General features: G+C 44.3%; 1 protein-coding gene across 1 annotated transcript in view; it reads right to left on the reverse strand.

Annotated features, from left to right (window-relative positions):
- Positions 1-22,633, reverse strand: part of ERBIN (erbb2 interacting protein) — a 277,776-nt gene that overhangs the window by 108,353 nt on the left and 146,790 nt on the right. Inside the window, exon 4 of the mRNA XM_082263628.1 lies at positions 1,685-1,802. Within this exon, the coding sequence (XP_082119754.1) occupies positions 1,685-1,802 (118 nt within the window). The remainder of the gene's footprint in view (positions 1-1,684; positions 1,803-22,633) is intronic.

Below are 22,633 nucleotides of genomic sequence, written 5' to 3' on the forward strand. Positions count from 1 at the left end.
TTTTTTTTCATTCAGCCCTTTGGTTTAATAAACAAAAACTAAAGCTGAAAATCCATGGATCGAAATTCAGTAGGGACTGGCCTGCCTAATTTTGACCTATGTATGGGCAGGCTGGTTGTACAGATGTTAATCTATTGATTGACTTGTGTACAACCAGCTTGTTGGGTTTTTCCTAAACTGATCATTGTATTCGGACAGCAATACAACACCACAGTGGGAAAGATTCCCCCTTTCACCTCAAATGTGTGTGTGGGGAAATCGGGTCATGTTTTTTTTTTTTTTTTCATTCGGCTCACAGGTTGAAAATGGTTAAAAAAAAAAAAATCAATGTATGGCCTGCCTAACCGATTGTACCCAGCTTAGCAGCTCGTCAATGACGAGAGGAGGTACACCACAGGTCTCCACAAGCCTTTTAGCTTCAAGTAGTCAGACATTATATGTTCAAGTAGACTACAATATCATTTTCACAGCCATCCACTCAATCTGGTCTATAGTTATCTTTAGTTTAAAGCTCAGTTAGGCCTCTTTCACACGGAGCGGACCGTATTGCAATCTGCTCCGGCACATTTTTTTTTTTACGGACACGGATGTCCGCATATCATCCCATCCGTTTGCGGATGATATACGGACATAATGTATGTCTATGGGCATTGCGGATGACATCGCTGACATCCAATTTTGCGTCCTTTCCATTTTTTAAACGGAAGAAAAATAGGCTTCTGTTCCAAAAAACGGAACAGAACTGAAAGGACGCAAATCGGATGTCAGCGGATGGTCATCCGCTCACATCCGCAATCCCATAGACATGCATTATGTCCGTATATCACCCACAAATGGATGGGATGATATACGGACTTACAGAACGCCCGTGTGAAAGAGGCCCTAAACTTTTTAGCTTTAAATAAGTTGGATTATAATGAAATCTAGGCTGCCCAAAAACAATCAGAAATGAGAATAATGGGGGGCAAACGTCAAGCAGGCCATTTCAGTTTGCAGGAAAAAAAATTAGTCGATTAACAGTCAGTGTTATTGCAGGAATCCCACCTGCCAGGAGAATACAGTGATTACTGCTAGTGGCTACAGCCACCGGCAATAATTGCATGCTTAAAATCCGACAAGCTGATTGTACCCAAGTTGATCGATGGATCGACTTGGGTACAATCAGCCTTTCCATAGATGGATCAAATCTCAGACAGTCTCCACTAAACTGGCCAAGTTTCGATCTATCAATAGCCAGCTTTGGTGACTGCACATTGCTAGGAAGTACTGTGTTTAGCTGAGACTTATATTTGTTGCTCCTATAGTCCCAAAATTGGGGATCCTAATATAGGCGGCATTGCTTATGAATAGCAGAGAAAGTATGCCTAAGCAGAGTTCTGTTAGCAAAAGGTATAGTTTTCAGAAACACGATGAAAGACGACTCTGCCGCCATTTAATTAAAGAATCTTAGCTTGCTATTTTCCCATCAAGTAGAATTTAAACGTTTTGTCAGTAAAGCATATTATGCTGCATCCCTAAATGAAAGTAATCTGTAAATACAATCAACAGAAACAAAATAAATGACTGAATCCAGGGGCACAAATCAGAATCAAACAAAGAAAACAAGAACACGCACTTATTGTGCCAACTACAATAGTTAAGAGCTTATTGACACACAATTCAATTAACTTGTAAAGAAACTTACCATTCTTGCTGACATCTAGTTCCCTGAGATTAATGAGATTTGCTATAGATGCTGGCAATATTGTTAGGTCATTGTCTGGCAAACTCAACTTGTGCAGAGACTGGCAGTTGAATAGTTGCTATTGAGAAAAAATAAAAAATAGGAGAAAAAAATGTCAGCTTCCATTTTCTACTTCACAGCTGATGGTGGGAAAACACATGACAATACAATTGGCAATGAAACAATGAGTTCTAGTATTTCAGTTGCTACAGCTAAACAAATTCATAGGAAAAGGGGTGCCTAGTCAAAAATGGAACTTCTCAACATTTTTTCCTTTTCATTAAAAACCCAGAATTACATTTACAGTTTATTTCACTGACCCAGGCTAACTTTTGCTATTTGCATTAAGTCAACTTTAACCATAATATACACCAGGACCATGCAATATGAAAGAACACCACATTATAACTGGGTCCTGAGAAATGAACATTAGGAAAACAGTCGTATACTGGGCCACAGTGTAGCCAAGTTTTTGTTTTCTAGTAATCCTGCCATTGCCACACTTCCTATCCTGGGGTGACAACCGTACTGAGCTGTGTTGTCACGATAGGACAGGGAGTGTATTAGGACTACATACCACCTCCCTCTCTTTCTCTATACCAGGGGGAGGGGTTTTGTAATCCACAAAGATAGCAGGGAGCAATGCTAGCTGATAGCAGTCCAAAGGCAGAAAGTAGAGGAAGTCATCCCCTCACACGATTTCTGCCCAGGAAAAATAGGTCTTTTTTTTTTTTGGCACTTGAACAGATGCAATAGAACGCTTCCTAACAGACCAAAAAGCAGCAAAAAAAGAGAAATTTATTAAGAGTTTAAATACATTTTAAGCCCGGACCATGTAATATTTCATCTGTGTAATTTTGTGAGAGAAACAGAAGATATACAGTAAATACATGACATGCGTTTCCCATGACACCATACTATGAGACAGACAGTATTAAAGCAAAAATGGGTCTTAAAAAAAAAAAGAAATATTACATACCTCTTTGCAGCAGCATCGGTGTGACACTAAAGCTTTCCCCCACCAGCTCTAAGACCAAGAACTGAGTGATCACATACCTGCTGATCGCTCAGTTCTTGGTCTGCAGAGAGCAGTAACTGTCAGTCACCACTCTCTGCTCTGCCCTTAAAGCACTCACGGGAGTGCAGGGGAAGGGGCGGGAGCAACTGGTTCCAGCACTCAGCCATGTGCTGAAAGGCAGAGTCAGCTGTCAATCAGGCAGGTCTGCCACATCAGCTGATAGTAGGTAACAGCCCACTATGGAGCGGATTCTGGGGTCCCAGGAGAGCAAAAATATGTGCACTCCTGTGACCCACAAGAAAAGTATGGTCAAAAAAGTTATGGCCATACTTCTTTAAGTAGTGCATTGATCTAAACCCCTGCAATTATAAGCGATGCGGATGAAAAGCAAAAATCTGTAGCCCAGTGACATGTGTCCCCTTCCACAAGCAAGGAATACATAATTTGAATTTAAATTGGGGGGGGAATTTTTTTCTTCTTCCTCTAAACACCCCTCTATGTTTGCCCATGTCCTGTAATATATGTGCATTGGAGGTTTATTGCATTGTCTGCATATTTAACCACTAAAGGAAGCGACAACTTGGAATATAAAAATACAATCAAAATATGGAACAGAAAGCAATTAAAGAAAAAAAAATTGCAGCCATAACATAAAATGTGTACTTCCTAAAAATTAAAAACTCTGATGCAGCTCTGCATAGAAACCAATCAGCTTCCATTTTATATTGTAAAAGCTTAAAAGGATAAGTTCACGTTGGAACATGTACACTTGTTTTTAGGGTGGAACATGTAACATGTTCCCACTCCTGCAGCATCGCCCCGCACCTTCTATATAGGATCACAGGTCTTGGTGTTCATTTCAAAAGTCCCTCCCTCATACAGTTAGTAAACACTCCCCTAGGCTCACAATTAAACCTTTGCTCACCCCTAGGTTAACCCCTTCCCTGCCAGTTTAATTATTACAGTAACAGTGCATATGTTTTAGCACTGATTACTGTAGTAATTTCAGAGCCAAAAGCAGTAACCCCCGAGCCACACTCGGGGTACCGCCAGAAGCATCGCATGATCCTGAAAGCAGGGTTACTTATCTTGTCACCGGGATCCAGCGATGTGTCCCGACAGTGGTTCTTCCTCCCGATCCTCTCCGTGCCCCAGCTTCCGTCTCCTGCGACGTGAAATTCGCAGGGGGGTGGAACCGGCGGCAAATTCAAATGTAAAACACACCAAACACACTGATACATTACAAAATAAAAAAAATCACATTAGTTTGCCCCCCCCGTGCCCTTTCCTGCAGTTTTACTGTACTTTATATATATATATATAGTACACAGTACATATATATGTATACATACTTTAACTTATTTATAGTTTTTTATTATATTATAATTTATGATTTTGTGTTTCAAACTTTATCAAACTCGAGATGTTATAAAGAAGAACACACAGTAAAAAAAAAAAAAAAAAAAATCATAAGTAAATAGTTGGTTTGGGCTGCTCATTCTTAAAAATTACATGCAAAATAATGGTACCGCTTTCAGCACCTAAAATCCGAAAGAATCATACTGCCAGGGAGGTTAAGGGGGCTAATCCTTCCAGTCCAGAACTGGCTAAAGGATAAGTTAACCTCTGGGATCATGTTACATGCTCCACTCGTTTTTATAATGAAACATGTAACATGTTCCCACACTTGCAGCCACTCCCTGATCCACTTCCTCTGATGACAGCAAGCCGGGGATCGTCTCCCCAGTCTCGCTGCCAAAACGTAAAAAAAAAAAAAAAAAAAACAGAGGTCTGAATGGGAGAACTACAACTACCGACAGCCTTTGTAGCTGTCGGCTTGTAGTGGTCAATGAACTACCATGGCGCAGTCTAGCGTTCTAGGTATTTCATTGTCTCTTCCTGTCAGTGTGTAACTGTCTGTACAAGGTACAACCAGACATACACTGACAGTATGCAGAGTCCTGCATGGCACCTGCTGATCGTGGAATCTGCTGATCGTGGGTGCAATGGTTTCCAGACTCCAAGTAAAAATAATTAATGCACATTTTTTTAACCTGGAAATTTTTATTTTTTTTATTTTTTTTTTAAAGGTGAACTTATCCTTTAACTGAACAAGCTAAAGTTAGATGCTAATTGGCTACTATGAGCAGCTGCACCAGATTCTGAGTGCTCCAAATTTAGTAAATGTCCCCCTATATAATGCAGTTATATGCATTTAATTAATTGTCAAAGAAATCGAAGCTAATGTGATCAGAAGAGACCATTGCAGACAACAGTTGTCTGTAGTGATGATAAAGGCACACTTCTAGGATTCAATTATCTCTGGCTGCTATATTTACCCAGGCAGCTATTTCATAAATGGTAATTGGCATGTGTAAATTTAGATTAAATGCCTGTTATATGTTTGCATTGAACTGCTCCAGAAATGTTGTGTTAGTAATTTGTTTAAGGCAGAGGGCATCAGAAGGTATTGACTAGAATAGGCTCTAAACTGGAATACATGGGAGGACACAATGTTATTGGAAGCAAAGCCTCCTCTCTAATGAAAAGAACTGCATCACAGAGCACAATGAGCCTCTGGACTGCAGCAATCTAGACAAAACCTACACCAATATCGCATCATCGCCAATATTTGGAAGAAATTAATGTGTTTACGGCACTGTATATCTACACCAGTTCCATAAATCACATTACGTTCCATGTCACAGATTTCATCAATAAACTCTCCCTGTTCTCAGAATGTGTTATTATTCTTGTACCCATTGTAACCATTCAAGAAGGAACATTTTGTAACAAACAGAAACATTGTACATAAAATGAGAGTGGGAAGTAGAAACAAGCTTACATGTACAAGTATAGTTTGCTGGTAAATACTGCACATTTTATTATATCTGCATTTTGAGGTATTTTTATGAAGGCTGAAAATATTCCGGATTTGGAGAAATGGTATGTAAATGGACACAAATTTGCCACTTGTATGCATTAGAATTGCATGCATTACATTTGTTATGCAACTATTCCAAATGGGGGCCATCACATCAGTTTAATTTCTATACACTAAAGGCAAGTTCACACTTACCAAATGCACGTTGGCCGCAAAGCAGGCTACCCACGGATTTCAGGTGGATTAGCTACGTTTTCCCCTTAGGTCTACGGTTCTGATGAGTGTTCTGAAAGGGCATCAAGACCTGCATGCAGGTCAGGACTTTTTGGTGCACTTTCAGAATTTTCTTGTCATGAACACTGATGTAACCCCACCATCTATTGGCAAAAATCCAAAGAATGTTCTGAGAACTAAAATTTTAAACAAAATCCTACTGTTGTATATCCAACATTGCCAATGAAGATAGTTTGAAGGCTAGTTTTAGCTTTACACTCTGTCAGGGGTTGTCAGATTACCGTTCTTCAGACTTTAGGGGGGGGGGGGGGGGGCAAACTGTGGTCAGCGGGAGTAGAAAAGGTTCCGATATCGATGGGGAAAAATAAAGCCCCATTGTTTGTTTCAGTGAGAGCGACTGCAGCCCCATTATTAGTGTAATGCCTCGTACACACGCATCGATAGTTGGCCGTGAATTTTCGGCCAACGTCCGATCGGCCGATTTTCGGATTGCTAGTATGATGCTTTTGACAACCGACTCCGACTTTTCGGCCGAATAAAATCTGGTGTGCAGGCTATAAAATTTTTGTTGGCCGTCAACAACGGCCGATTTTCCATCAGTCAGTACAGATTTCGGCAGACAAAAATCTGATGAGCAAGATTGGGCATGCTCAGAGAAGAAAAAACACATGGAAAGTAAACCAGCACATGACATCACTTCTGAAGTAGATTTTTGTTGGCCGAGAAAATTCGTGTGTAGTCTAGGCACATTCCAACCAACAAAACACAACTCTGGACGGACGATCGGTCGGCCGATAATCGTTGTGTGTGTACAAGGCATAAGTGGGAGGAATTGTATCATATCATTGATGTCACTGGGCCCTATTGTTGGTGTCATTTGAAGGAATTGTGCCCCATTGTTGGTGTCAATTGGAGGAATTATGCCCCATCATCGGTCAGTTGGAGGAATTATGCCCCATTATTTGTGCCATTGGGAGGAATTGCATCCCCTTCATTGGGATCAGTGTGTGTGTGTGTGTGTGTGTGTGTGTGGGGGGGGCGGCGTTCTATGCCCCATTGTTATTAGTGGATGCAATAGCGCTCCAAGGGCATGCTAAAAGCAGTAAAAGTGTCGCATCTGGCCCCCGGGCCGCGGTTTGGTCTATGTAAACGTCTTTACATCCTATGTGTTATCAAACTGGTCCACTCTGTCAATTGAGATCTGACTATTCTTGAGATCTGACATTACTCATCTGTTGCAATCACTATATACGGTCTAATCATCAGACACAAATGGTAAAGTTGGTAGAAGTTAAACAAAAATGTCAATGGGTATTTTTATATTAGCTATACCCATTAAATCATGATATATATTGTGGAATAAGCGAATATCTGTCACAGGTCTATGGACCTTGGCCTTTTCAGAATCCGCGAACACCACTCATGACAATGAAATGATCTGGCTGATGGGCTTAGGAGTCTATTAATGAAATTTCCTGCAAATTAGTCCTATGTGTTCTACAGGACAACTTCACATCACAAGCTATAAGCCATTCTCCTTGGCAATTCTGTAGGACGACACTGTAAATATTGTAAGAACTGTGTCATATATTTGACAATAAAGAACTATAAAGATGTACAGCCTGCAGCTAAATCATATAAGCCGGTTTCATTATTATTATACAGTATAGAATTGGACAAAATAAAGCTTAATTCATCATTTCGCTTTCTAATTTTTTTTAATTAAGCCCAAAATAATGGTAAAGCCAAATATATTAGAATATTAGTTGTGTTAAATAATGCGTGTATTAATGCTATTCTCTAAGCAGAAGAAGACAGTAAACACAGGATGACCTTGTGTTTTTCATATCCTCCTTTGACATTTACGAGGCTTGTTTCCTCTGGATCACTTCATGTCCACCATAAAACTGCCTTTCATTGTTTAATGTTGGACAGTTATGAGACTGTTTGACACTCCCAAAATTACACCAACACTGACAAAGGGCACATGGAGCACAATTAGCTCCTAACAAATTACATTATATTACACATATGTTTACTTTTTCTACAATCAGCTCCTATGAGATTAAAGATTCCCAAGGAATTGCTAAACCTCAGAAATCAAATGGATACTGGTCCAGCTCATAAAATGGTTGGATACAATACATGCTCAGAATGTATGCATTTCACTGTTGCCTTGTGCTGTATCCAAGAGCCCTGACCCAGAGGGGGGGAGGGGGGGGGGTAACCTTGACCTGACCTGTTACTTCCCATTGGAGCAATGGAATTTCTATACATCCTCCGATGCGTCTGCAGTAATGGAAAAGTCAAAAACATTTACGATGTTCAAGAACTGCATCATTTTGATTGATAGATGTTAGAGATTCAAAGCTCTCATGTCAGAATACAAGAAAATAATCCACATTAATGTATGAGAAAAGGTTAACAATGAAGATGTACCTAACTGTATTGAAGAACAGGCTCAAGATTTTATTTATCAGATTTATAATTCATATGTGATCATTTGTTCATTAACCATTGCAGTACACCAAGTGGATTCAACCCAAGATGTAGCAATCACAGAGTAGCAATTCAACTTTATGTAAACCATAATGACACTTACGTTAAGTTCACTGCTTCTTTAAGAGTTTTTGGAGTGTTTTTAATAATTTAGGGACCCACAAAAAAGCATGACTCCACCCTAAGGTCTGTTTCCCATGGGCTTCAGATTGTATAGGAGCAGTGTGAACAGCAAGCTTTTATAAAGCATTTGCAGAGCTTTCTGCAAGCTTTGTTAACACTTTTAAGGAGCCTTCAAATGCAGTTTGCAAATGTTGAACACAGATCCTAATGAGAGTGCTGATTGCTACTTTAAAGTGGAGCTCCACCAAAAAGGCAAAAAGGGGAAGTTCTGTTTCAAGGGCCTCCTCCCCGCTCCTGTTTGTGAAATGGAGTTTTTGGAAAGGGGGGGGGGGGGTGCAGGTACCTGATTTTGACAGGTACCCGCTTCCACCGTCTAGGCCAGGGATTCCCAAACTACGGCCCTGCAGTTGTTCAGGAACTACAATTCCCATCATGCCTAGTAATGTCTGTGAATGTCAGAGTTTTACAATGCCTCATGGGATGTATAGTTCCGCAACAGCTGGAGGGCCGTAGTTTGGGAATCCCTGGTCTAGGCAATCAGAAGCGTAAGATCTCCTTCCCCTGCCTACCGAACCCCTCCCTCCGATTTTCTCCCACATTCCACAGACATGCTGGTAAGTTAACTGACTCCTGTCTAAATGGTCTCTAGTATGTGTATGTATGAATAAGAGTTAGGGACCTTCGATTGTAAGCTCCTTGAGGGGAGGGACTGATGTGAAAGTGTAATATGTATGTAAAGTGCTGCATACATTGACAGTGCTATAAACAAGTACATGTAATAAATAAAATAATAAAATTATAAAAACACTGTCTGAGTTCCCCTTCACTAATACTCTATGGAGTTATGTTGGAAATATAAATTAAATAATGTGCTGGCAAAGTTTGTTTTGACTTCCATTCACAAAGACAGCCACAATGGAATGTGAAAAATGTCTTCCCTAAAAAGTTAAAGGGTCAGAGTTATACAACTGGTTCAGATAATAAACATGTTTATATCATGACACAAACGCCTATTAATGTGATGGTCTCCGTCCACGAGGCATAAAAATAATGAGTCACTGTGACTCACGCCGGAAGGCCAGAGTTAGACAAGTGTTGATAGAGGTCGATGAGTGACAAGCAGCAAGTGCAAGCAAATAATGGAGGCATGACCTAATGACATGTTTCACATCTTTACACATCCACATATTGCAAATGAGGGAGAGGAAAATCACCACATACGAAGAAAGGAGAAGAGAGAAAGGGAGGGACGATATTGTGTCACATCTCATTGATTTCTTTCCATTTTACACTCTCTCACTGTCGCTGACAAGTGTTTAACAGATTTTTTTTTTTGTTGAGTACAGAGTAAATTAAATGAGATCGTTTGCACTGGGTAAAGACAGAAATCCACAAATGGGCCTCTGAGCTGAGATAAGTAGAGAGATAAGGAATTTTCACACCTTTTTTGATGCTATTTGAATGCATATTTGATCTAGGTCTGTGACTCAAAGCACTAAACCGGGACACAGCCAGACAACTAGCATTCCAGAAAGAAGCCGGCATATTAGACGGACAGGTTCACTGCACTATAGGTACAGATACGGATACATAGAGTACACATGGAACAATTACCTGCTGTTAGATTACATTCAGGGCCAATCAGCTTTTCTTTTCTGTGCCTAGGGATGATCATCTGTCCATAACCACAGGTAAATGCTCTATGTGCGATTACATATAGACAGCCACAGACAGATGTGTAAATAGTAAAGAAATGGCGCCTCCCAAATGTATAAATTGTGATTTAAATATAATAAGGGAGTATGGCTGCCATCAATTTTGGAAAAAAACCATATGAGAAAAAAAGTTTTGAGGCGCTGTACCTGAAAGTGCTGAATAAATAAATCCTTAAATAAGATAAATAAATTGATTTGATAGACACATTTAAATATAAATGTAAAAATAAACCATCAATTCATAAAGTGCACATGGAAGTGCTAAGTGCTGTAGCAAATATGAACCTGAATACTTAATCAATAAATGAATAATAAAAAAAGATTTAGCAGAAAGTCCATCAATTCATTTAGTGCACAAATATATCCAATGTGAAGGAAATTTCCCCACACTAGTGATTAGGTGATTTAACACAAGGAGCAGAAGTGACGGGCTGGAAGTTGTGGCCTCTAAACCAACCTCAATGTATTTCGCGTGTGACGCGTCATCAGAAACTTTAGAAGCCACAACTTCCGGTTCATCACTTCCGCACCTTGTCTGAAATGCATCGAGGAACGTACGCCGGAACTGATCGGCATTTACCCTCTCTTTGGCTGTTTATATGTGCCAATCATGGCACTTTTAAATGTGAGTCAACCTATTTTTGATTTATGGCTATTATTCAATAAAGTTACGATATCGCGCAATTGTATGTCCTTTATCTTTTTGGGGAACGGTATTATCCTACTGTCTGGTGGTCAAGCCTCATATTATAAAATTGATCAGAAGGCAGCGCTAACAGGTATATATAAATAATAAATCTGTGTGTACTGTAATAAAAATTAATAAATAAAGTGCACAATGTGATCAAAGGTTCCAAAATTCATAAATATTCATAAATATTAAGGTGCATAAGTAAAGTGCAATTATATGTCCATCGTGCAACCATATATAATAGTGCAAAAATAAATAAAGTGCAGTCCAAAAGATGGTTCCCTTCAGTGGAACTAAAGTGCTGGAAGGTGCTCAGATAATCCAAAAAAGTGCCCAGGTGCTCTCAAGAAGAAGGCCCCCTATGGGGATGCACTCACCAAATCTAGGAAATAAGCAAGCCTTAAGCAGACATAATATCCCCTGGACAGATGGATGGATCCAGCACAGCCTCTTTAAGAATGCCTTTCTATTAGCTCCTCTCCACTTTATTCACGACTGTATGTTAAAAAGGAGAAAGGAGCCAGACATAGTGAAGCCCGTAGGTAATTTTATTAAAAAGCTAAAGAAAACTACTCACAAACGATAAGTTGTATCGAGCATTGGTTACAGTCACTTCAGAGTCATCCCACTTCCGCGTACGCTACCGGCGTGCGTTCCACGGTGGTTTACAGGAAATTACGGCGTGTATTGTTCCGCTGCCCAGAAGTGCGTCAACACGTTTCGCCAGCCTTTTTTGGGCCCTTTGATAACGCCCAAAAAAGCGGGCGAAACGCGTCGACGCACTTACGCATTAATTTCCTGTAAACCACCGTGGAACGCACGCCGGCAGCGTACGCGGAAGTGGGATGACTCTTAAGTGATTGTAACCAATGCTCGATACAACTTATCGTTTGTGAGTAGTTTTCTTTAGCTTTTTAATAAAATTACCTACTGGCTTCACTATGTCTGGCTCCTTTCTCCTTTTTAACATACGATCGTGAATAAAGTGGAGAGGAGCTAATAGAAAGGCATTCTTAAAGAGGCTGTGCCAAGCTTCAGCTCTGTGTGTGAATGGACATGCAGAGCCGAAGCTCAGGAGCACGCCTGCTCGGGTGCCCCAACAGCAAGCTGCTTGCTCTAGGGGCAGGAGGCAGGGGGCATGAAACGCCGCTGGGAGACTCAAGAAGCAGAAGATCCAGGCTCATCAGTGCAAAACTACCGAACAAAGCAGAGAAGTATAAGGTGTTCGTTATTAAAACCAAAAAAAAATCCAAAAAAAAACCAAGCCTTTACTATAACTTTTATAATGTTTTTATGGATAGTATATACAACATTGTATACATTTTAAAGTAAATTTTGTAATAAAATTATATTTTATATGCATTTTGTGTACTCCTGGTCTGACCAGTATAGTCCAATTTTGCCTTTTTTTTTCTTTTAAAATAGTTTGCTAGGGGTTGGGGCTTCTTTTTATGTGCTAAAATGCACACAAATACATGTTACATGGGTTTTGCATGCCGCCATTGAATGCACAGCAGCACAGGACACAGGTGTGAACAGGTCCAAAAGAACTGAATGGCAATCCTCTCGCTGTGCGTTAGGCAATGCACTTTAAATCGCATTTTGGTGAGCAAAGACTTACAGCACTGATTGAGACCTGAGATGTAACTTGTGACAGGTCAGCTCCTTGAAGAAATTTCACTTTATTACAACTTCCACTAATCATCATTTAATTACAAACATGACATAACAGACACATGAACTTTGTGAATGTGACAAGACTGACTGTGATGTCAAAGACATTTCTGTAATAGTTCTCGCTGAGACTTATGCAGAAATAAAAAGTATCTGCAGCGCAGTGATACACGGTCAACCGTGAAAAGAAAAGTACAGCAAAGGCTACAGAAGAGTGTGATCCAGAACTAACACAACTTAACAAATGGTCCAGCTCTAAGAAATCTAGGTCACAGACCAAAAGAAGAAGTCTGGAGGATTCAGCATTCTGGGTATACTGAGCAATTACAGAAACAGGTAAGTGCCATGTTTTGCTGATAGTTCCGAATCTGCCAAAACCTGCTTAGCTGAACTTAAAAAGTTCAGAAACCATCAGCATAAATCTCCTTCCAAGATGTTACAAGAATGAAATTGCTATTCCAAACAAGCAGTTTTTTTTTTGCATATTTCTTTTGTAAGGGTTTTTCAAAAAAAAAAAAAAAACTATTCTTTGCTACAGCTAAGAAAATCATTGCAGTTTGTGGTAAAGGCCTGAAATATTTTTTGCAAACTGACATACTGATGGACTGGAGTAACCTCCATCTCAGGTTCTCTCCTCCCTCGTGTATAAAACTAAACACAAACAGTATTAAAGTCAATTTTTCCCCTAAGAACTTCCTGCACCTCATTTACACCGCATTCACACTGAAGCGGCACGACTTCGGGGGCGACCTGTGAAGTGACGTGCAGCGCGACTTCGGCACGACTTGCACGGACTTCATATAATGAATGTCTATGCAAGTCGCCCCGAAGTAGTACAGGAACCTTTTTCTAAGTCGGAGCGACTTGTGTCGCTCCTATTGGAATGGTTCCCATACCACACAACGGACCGCGACTTGTCAGGCTGACAAGTCGCCTGACAAGTCGTATTAGTGTGAATGGAGACTTAGGCAAGTATTTGCACCAGTTTTGATAACATTACTGTAACAGGCAAAAAAATCAGGGAATTCTAACTACTGTCACTTTAAGAACCTGTTGCAATGGCAGCCACAGATTCTTACAAGAGTTACTGCCAGTTTACAGATAAGGAATCTAGCAATAATTAAAGCGTAACTAAGTCTACTGATTTAACGATTTCCCCAAAAATGTATATTATTATTATTATACAGGATTTATATAGTGCCAACAGTTTGCACAGCGTTTTACAATATGAGGGAAGACAATACAGTTACAATACAATTCAACACAGGAGGAATTAGAGGGCCCTGCTTGTTAGAGCTTACAATCTAAAAGGGAGGGTCAAGTGAAACAAAAGGCAGTAACCGCGGGGGATGGGCTGATGGAGAATATGGAATATAAAGTGGTTGCGAGGGCTGAAGGTTTTTTTTTATCTTCATGCATTCGATGAATGAAGGTAAAAAAAACCTTCAGTATGCAGCAGTCTTACCTGAGCCCCACTTTGATCCAGCGATGTGCACAAGAGCACAGGCTCTCCTGGGCCTCTCCTTCCTCATTGGCAGAGACAGAAGCAGGAGCCAATCTGTGAGTGAATGGACACACAGAGAACAAGCCTGCTCGGGTGCCCACCATAGCAAGCTGCTTGCGGTGGGGGCACTCGGCAAGAGGGAGGAGCCAGGAGCATTGGTGGGGGGCCCAAAACTAGGAGGATCGGGGCTGCTCTGTGCAAAATCACCGCACACAGCAGGTATGACTTGTTTGTTACTTAAAAGAAAATCTGCCTTTAAAATCCCTTTAAAGCAGAACTAAACCCTCCTATCAATTTCAGCCAAAGAAGCTGCCATCTTAGCCTTGGTTTGATCTGTAACTGTCATAATGTTGCACATGTGATCAGTTATGACACAAGTCATTTGATGATTTGACAGTTTGGTTGAGAGCACCGGCAAATGTGACAGTTATGCTGGCCATACACTATACGAAAAATAGGCAGAAATTCGGTCCTTTGGACAGTTCTTTAGTTTTTCGGCCAGTTAATGGGCACGAATTGGTAATCGGTTCTGATGTTTTTGAGCCGAAAATACGAAGGACAAGTTTGGAAATTTTTTGCCGAATGAACGATAAATTGAAAGGTTAATGTGTTTCTCGTCCAAACTGTTTGCACTAGGTATATGTGAAAAAACAAACAAAAACTGAATTTTTGTAAAATCTTACCTGTAAAATTCCTTTCTCTGAGTCCTCCGACAGTCGCCGCCATCTTCAGTAGCTAGGCAACAGAATATGTCAGTATTAAAGCTTTTAACATATCCCCACCCCAGGGGGTGGTCCCCTCAGTCTATACCCTCCTGCTTCCTGTTTCCTGCTTCAGTTTCAGTGGAATAGCAGTAGAGTACCTAAACCCCAAAAGAGGGGCGGGGGCGGCGACTGTCGGAGGACTCAGAGAAAGGAATTTTACAGGTAAGATTTTACAAAAATTCCGTTTTCTCTTACGTCCTCCGCCAGTCGCCGCCATCTTCATATTCGTCACAATGGGGACGTCCCAAAGCAGTGCAAACATGAGGGGTGGGAAACGCAGCCGCGCCTAAAGGCAACGCAGTCTCCACATCAAGAAAGTAACCTTACCAAAGGAAGGAAACCAGCTGGGCAACATGAGAAAAAATTTGCTCAACGGGAGCAATAACCCAGGAAAAAAACAAATAACCCAGGGATACAAAGAAATCCCAAACAGCCCAAAGGACCAAAACCAGGGACCCTAAGGGACCGCCGCACTAAGAACCTTGCGGCCAAAGGAAGCATCTGCCGATGCTTGAACATCCACTCTGTGGAACAGAGTGAAGGTGTGCACGGTCGACCAAGTCGCCGCCCTACACACCTGGGCCACAGAAGCCCCATGACGACAGGCCCAAGACGTACTCAGAGATCTGGTAGAGTGCGCCCTCACAGGCATAAGGGAAACTTTTCCCCGCAAAGCATAGGCCTGTTCAATGGCCTGTCTGAACCAATTGGCGACGGCAGAAGCCGACGCCGCCACGCCCTTCCGAGGACCCCCGGAAGGACAAACAAAGAATCCGACTTGTGAAAAGATTCAGACGATTTTAGGTAAACCCTAATCGCCATGAACAGCATCCAAGGAGTGCAACACCACCTCCTCCGAATGTTTAGACTTCGCGCAAGGCGAAGGCAAGACAATGTCCTCATTGAGGTGAAATTCCGAAACCCTCTTCGGAAAAAAAGAAGGGTTAGTTCGCAAGACCACCTTAACCAAGTGATTGACCAGATACGGACAATGGCAGGACAGGCTGCCAGCTCCGACACTCTGCGAACCGAATTGATCGCCACCAAAAAAGGTGACCTTCTAGGACAACATAGACAACGAGATCTACCCGATCCGTTCAAAAAAGAACCATGTTGTAACACGGACAGAACAAGATTCCAGTCCCAAGGGGGCAGAGGCACCCTCCTAGGAGGGACCAGATGCCCCCGAACAAAAATGCCAATCAAGGAGATAGATGCCATAGGACGTTGAAAAAAGAACGGCCATCGCAGACACCTGACCCTTGATCATAGCCAGCGCCAAACGCTGTCAACACCCTTTCGAAGGAAGGACAACACCCCAAACACCGACCACGGGCGAGGTGAAGACCCCCTGAACTCACACCAGGCAAAATAGGCCTCCGAAATACGGTAAAAGACCTACCCCGAGGAAAAATTCCTCGCGTCGATCAAAGTGTGAATGACCTCAGGGGAGAGACCCCTATCCCTCAGGGCCTCGGTTTCAACAGCCAGGCCGGCAAGGCCAGCGACTGCAAGGCAGGATGAAATATCAGCCCTTGAGACCGGAGATCTTCCCGAAGAGGCAGACGCCACGGGGCGTCGACCGCCAAATGCACGAGGTCTGCGTACCAGGACCGGTGAGGCCAGTCCGGTGTCACAAGAATCACTGTGTTTTGGTTCCGAGACCAACCTGCGAAGGAACCTGGGCAGCAATTGAAACGGTGAAAACGCATACATCAGTCGGTACTGATGCCACGGAGCTACCAACGCGTCTGACGCGTCTGCCCGAGGATCGCGTGGCCTTGCCACGAACCTGTACACCTTGCTGTACAGATGAGATGCGAACAGGTCCACCTCCGGAAGACCCCACGTCGCGCACAACATCTGGAGAACACCCGGACGGAGGGGCCATTCCCCCTGGTTCAGGGACTGGCGGCATCAGACAATCCGCCCGCCAGTTCTCCAACCCCTGGAATGTGAACCGCCGATATCGCCGGGACATGCGTCTCGGCCCAAGACAGAATGTCGGCCACTTCCCGAGCCACCCGGGCCCTCTTGGTGTCCCCTTGGCGAATGACGTAAGCCACCGCCGTGGCAATGTCCGTCTGCACCCGAACCGGACAGCCCTGCAGCCTGTCCGGCCAACGTTGAAGGCAGAGAATCATTGCACGTAATTCCAGAATGCTGACCGGAAGGGAGGATTCCCCCTCTGACCAAGTTCCCTGGGCGGACAGAACGCCCAGAACACCACCCCAGCCCGACAGGCTGGCATCCGTGGTGACCACCGTCCATGAGAGAGGACGAAAAGACTTGCCCCCTGACACCGGCAGGGACAGGAGCCACCACAGAAGAACCCTTCTGGTGCGATGGCCCAACGAAATCCGGATCCAGAGATCGCGGTCGCCCGTCCCACCTGGACAGGATCTCCGCTTGGAGACCCCGCGTGTGAAACTGGGCGAAGGGAATCGCCTCGAAAGCCGAGACCATCAATCCCAGACATCTCATGCACGTCCGAGTGGACGAGGCTTCCCTGAGGGACCTGACTTCCTTCCTGAAGAGTCCTGAGTTTGTCGTCCGGTAGGAAGACCTTCGCCTGGACAGAGTCCAGAACCATTCCCAGGTAAGGGAGACAAACCGATGGGCACAGTGCTGACTTTGGAAAAGTTATCGTCCAACCAAACTCCTGCGGAGACTGCATCGTAACGGACAGAGCCTTCTCCAGACCCTGGCTGGTCACAGACCGAACCAGAATATCGTCCAGATACCCTAGGACAGAGACGCCCTGGGCTCTCAACAAAGCCAAAACCGGTGCCCGCACCTTGGTGAACACCCGTGGAGCCGAGGCGAGACCAAAGGGCAACGCCACAAATTGGTAGTGATCCTCCGCTATGGCGAATCGAAGGTACCTCTGGTGACCCTCGAAATTCGGGATGTGAAGATACGCATCCTTCAAGTCGATGGAAGCCATGAACTTCCCCGGAACCAGGGCAGCCACCACCGACCGCAGAGATTCCATGCGGAACTTGCGCACCCGCACAAAGCGGTTCAGCGCCTTTAAGTCCAGAATCGGACGTACCTTGCCCGCCTTCCCGGGCACGGTGAACAGATTGGAATAGAACCCCCGAAACCTGTCCCGATGAGGCACCGGGACCACCACTCCCTGAGCCCTCAGGTCCTGCACCGCTAGATGCAGATCCCGCAAACGCTCCGGGGACAGTAGAAGATTTGAGGGAAAAAATCTGCGCTCCGGCCTATAGAGAAACTCGATCTCTTAGCCAGATCGAACGATTTCCTGAACCCACCTGTCCCGAACCCGGGACAGCCATGGCTGAAGGAAACCGAGCAAGCGTCCCCCCACCCCAGAGTCGGGTGCGGGCGCCCCTTCAGGCCGCACTGTTGCGGGCCGCTGAACCGGACTGGCCGGACTTTTGCTTACCAGTCCACGGCTTCTTACCAGGAGCCGTCATAGCCTTGTGGGATTAGGGTAAGAGCGTGCTCTTACCACCCGCGATCCCCCTAATTAACATATCTAGGGACTCACCAAAAAAGGCGAGAACCATCATAGGGCAGATTAGCCAAGGTCTTACGCGAAGATTGGTCCACCGACCAAAACGGCGAGACAATACCGCCACACCATGTACACGTGCAGCCAACGGAACCATATCCAGGTCCGCATCACACAAATACATGACACCCTGGTGGATTTGATCCACCATATCCAAAGTCGCCTGGGGGGCAGAATCAGCCACCAGGACGCGATTAGGCACCTGCGTCCAGCTCGCGACAGCCTGGGCCGCCATAAGTGAAGCAAATAAAGCTTTCAGCATAGAACCCATAATAGAATAGGCATGACGGGCAAGGGACTCCGTCCGTTTGTCCGTGGCATCCCGGAACACCGGGATATCCTCAGCAGGAATCGCAGTGGGCTTATTCAGAACCGCTATCGCGTGATCCACCGGAGGTGGGACACACCAACGCTCATCAGTAGCGGGCGTAAAAGGATAGCGCAGCTTAAACCTACTTGGTATAGCAAAAGGCTTGCGTATATTACGCCAATGTTCCTTTACAGCGCATTGAAAATCATCAGTGCAGGGAAATACCTGCGATGTTTTGCGTCTTTTCTGCGTCCCATAAGCCGCTAAGGCAGCAGGAGGACAAGGTTCATCCTGTAAACGCAGTGTATGCTTGATAGAAGCAACCAACCAAGAAATCAACCCTCTCAACCTCAGCCTCCATTTCTGACCCTACAAGGTCCAGGGAGGAACGGGACCCCGACAAGGAGACCCCAGCAACAGCAGCCCTATCACCAACTGAATCAGAGGAAATTGAAAACTCTGGGCCTTTTTGAGGATTGAGCAGACATCAGCAATTGCACCTGAGTCGCAAGGCTAGCCACAATCGCAGCCAAATCCCCCCCCCCGAGGGGGAAAACCGCAGTCCCCTGGCTTCCCACCAATGTGACAGGAAATTTGCTTTCCTGAGAATCCATGCCCCAAAATGAGTAAAATAAAATGGGTGACCGCCCCTTTAAATAAGGCGCTGCGAACGTAGCCCACCGCCACACAAGCACACCCACACCAGGGACCCCCATAGGGAGAAGTTATACTCAGGCAAGGATACAGAGAATAGAGGGAAAAAACCTGGAGAGACCGCTGCCGCTGCTGGCCAGATCGGTGCTCCTGTAGAAAAGGAATTGCTGATATTCAGGGCGCTCCATTAAAGTCTATGGGAGGCTACAAGAAAATGGCCGCCATGCATGTGTACCATGCGGCCGGAGCGAGTACAGCCAAAATGGCGCCGTAACCGCCGCTCCCCCACCACCTAGCATCAAGTTCCACAGCACACAGCCGTTCACACACTCAGACTGACACAGAAGTGCAGCACAGCCCCCCTCCTTGCAGCCCACAGCATGCAGTGTGAGAGATAGGGAAACATCAATAGTTTGAACACAGGGCAAGGTAACACAGTCCCAGACTGACACCCCCCAGACAGACAGGTCCCCACATGAATACACTTACCTCTTACATGGCGTGGGGGACCCGCACAGGCGAACAAGCCGCTGTACATGGGACAGGGAGAGTCGCATCCAGGACGCAGCAGAAGGTGGGTTGAGAAACTGCACAGCGTCCAGTGAGGTAGCCACCTCACCCTAGTATCCCTGCACGGAACAGGGATGGGTCGTTCAGAAAACTCAGGAGCGGTACCTGACTGAACGCTCGATGGCGGGCTGAGAAGCCACTGACCCACAACCTGCGACCAGGGGAGTCAGCCCGAGACGCAGCCCGCATTATCCTCTTCATCCGAAGATCTAACTATTGCTGGTAAAAATAACAGCTAAATAAAGAAAGAGAGAAAAAACTCAAATAAAATCAAAAAAGAGAGAAGGCTGAGACAAAATGCCCCAGCATAGAGACATCCAGCTACTCCTGACAAGCTAGACATTGAAACTGAAGCAGGTAACAGGAAGCAGGAGGGTATAGACTGAGGGGACCACCCCCTGGGGTGGGGATATGTTAAAAGCTTTAATACTGACATATTCTGTTGCCTAGCTACTCCTACGGAGAAAAGTCTAATACCCCATTGTGACGAATATGAAGATGGCGGCGACTGTCGGAGGACGTAAGAGAAAAACAGATTCATCTATGTCCATTGAACGATTTATCGGTCATTACATGATGAAATGATCGTTTGCTCTCACGGCCGAGTGTTCGTTTTTCAAAAATGAGTTTGAACGATTTTTCGTATGGTGTATGGCCAGCATTACATTCCTGACATGCCGGTATTCCGACCTTTTTTTTTTTTTCTTTTTTAAACTGTTAAATTGATGGGTTTAGTTCTGCTTTAAGGCATGCAGTAAACGATAAATGTCAAAGTTGCTTGTGCTTGCATCCCAACTGTCAAGCCATCCAATGGCTGGTGGCATAAGCGATCAAATGAGCAGCGCCAAGGCAACTGCTGAGCAAGCTGAGGTTAAGATCACAGCTTCCTTGGCCCAAAAGGTGAGAAGAGCTTCTTTTCTCTCCATCTCTGAGCTGTAGAGAGGTATGCCAATACTCGGGGTGGGGGGGGGGGGGGCATGACCGTGCTGGGAAGCAGTCACTCAGCTTTCAGCCCCATTCAGCTGTTAGCCGAAAGATTCCACAGCCAAAAGCTAGGTGCAAACAAAGGGGCCAGGGATAGTGGGGATGTCACTACCGAACAACATGGCAATGCCCATACTTGGGAAATTACTTGTGCTACCGGGTGGGTAAAGCCTGACGGGGGGAACTAGTCTCTCAGTTACCAATTGGTCTCCGCCCACCCCTACTACAAACTTCTCAGGCATGCGGCTGCGAGCATAATGGGGGCAGTGGCTGGAAAGGGAGGGAGGGAGGGAGTGTACTGAGGAAGGCATGTCCAGTATGGGCACTACAACCTCAGTGCCCAACACTGACAAATTTCCATGATTCAGGCACAAGCATTGACAATTTTGGTGCAGTGCCCCAATGAAATTCTATAGGGTGTCCTACAAAGCTTAACTTAACAAGTTGAAAATAAAAGCTGACTGGTTGCCATGCAAAGATGCTCCAGATTTTGTCTGCTCCAGTTTTGATAAATTCCCAACACTGTATTAGCCCTTTAAAACAGAACCTTAGTTGTCTTCTCTCTTAGCTTAGGACTGCTCGACCAACTCCCCAAGGTGTCAATGGAGTGCCCCTAAAAACGCAAACTTCCAAATATAGGGCAAATACCCTTCTATTTTCTACAATGCAAAGTTTGGGGCCTGAGCAATCCATCACTGTGTCTCAGCCCTCTTACATAGCAGGAAGGAAATCATTCTTAGTCCTATGCAAATACCAGTTTCCAAAAAGTGGAGATTTTCACATGAACGGACAAGACTACACTAGGAGGCAGCTTGGCATTGTGAAAATGGGAAGGGGCACTTCTGGTTGTCTGCAATAAAATATTAGAAGCTTTTGGTTTATCAGATATCAGTAGAAGCTTGTTAATATAATAAATATAGGAAGCCATCACAGTAGACATGTTTTCAGTTCCCTGGCTGCTATTTCCATACAATACATTTTTTTTTATTTAGACCCCAGTTTGAAACCAGCATGAAAGTCAGAACCTCTGACTTCATTGGCTGCATGACTTGCTCCTTGTGACTCACTATGTAGTTCAATTTTATAAAAGCTTGCCAGTTTTACTTTTAAGGGAGCTTGTCAAGACACAAATATGGGCATTGCCATTATGGTCTTCACGTATCAAGTGTTCTGACACCTAAAAGACACCGCCTTGTGCTAGGTCAGTAATTGACCAACTCGATGGATTTGGATGACAGCCCTGGAGCTTGTATCTCAAGGTCAGCAACTCCCATCTTTCTAACCTGCTAGACTCCTTTTAAAATAGTCTCAGTGCCAGTCGTCACATCCTTGCAGACCAAGATTGGCCGAGGTCAGTTTGGCATCACAGGGCCCTCCTGCAAACTTCTCTGCTTTTAGGAGATCTATTGCTAAATAGGCATATTAGAGCGCCACTTCTGTGAGTCTGGCAATCAGGAAGTTCCAAAATGCCAATGCTTCCTTTGAACTCTGCTCGCCCCCCCCAACTGACTGCTGCCTCTTAGGAGCATAGCTCTGTGTTGCTAATATACAGTACTAGCGGGTCAGTTCAGTTAGAAGAACTACTAGTAAATAGGCATATTAGATCAACATTCCAACAGTGTCAACAAGTCTGGCTGTCAGGAAATCCCAAGATACCCTTGCTTCCTAAAAGTGCTAGACTTCCCAGCTGCTGCTGTGCTGTGGGAGCATGGCGCTGTGCTGCTCATATACCAGCAGCTCTA

This window comes from Pelophylax lessonae (genome assembly GCF_965119305.1).
Source record: "Pelophylax lessonae genome assembly, chromosome: 1".
Lineage (NCBI taxonomy): Eukaryota > Metazoa > Chordata > Amphibia > Anura > Ranidae > Pelophylax > Pelophylax lessonae.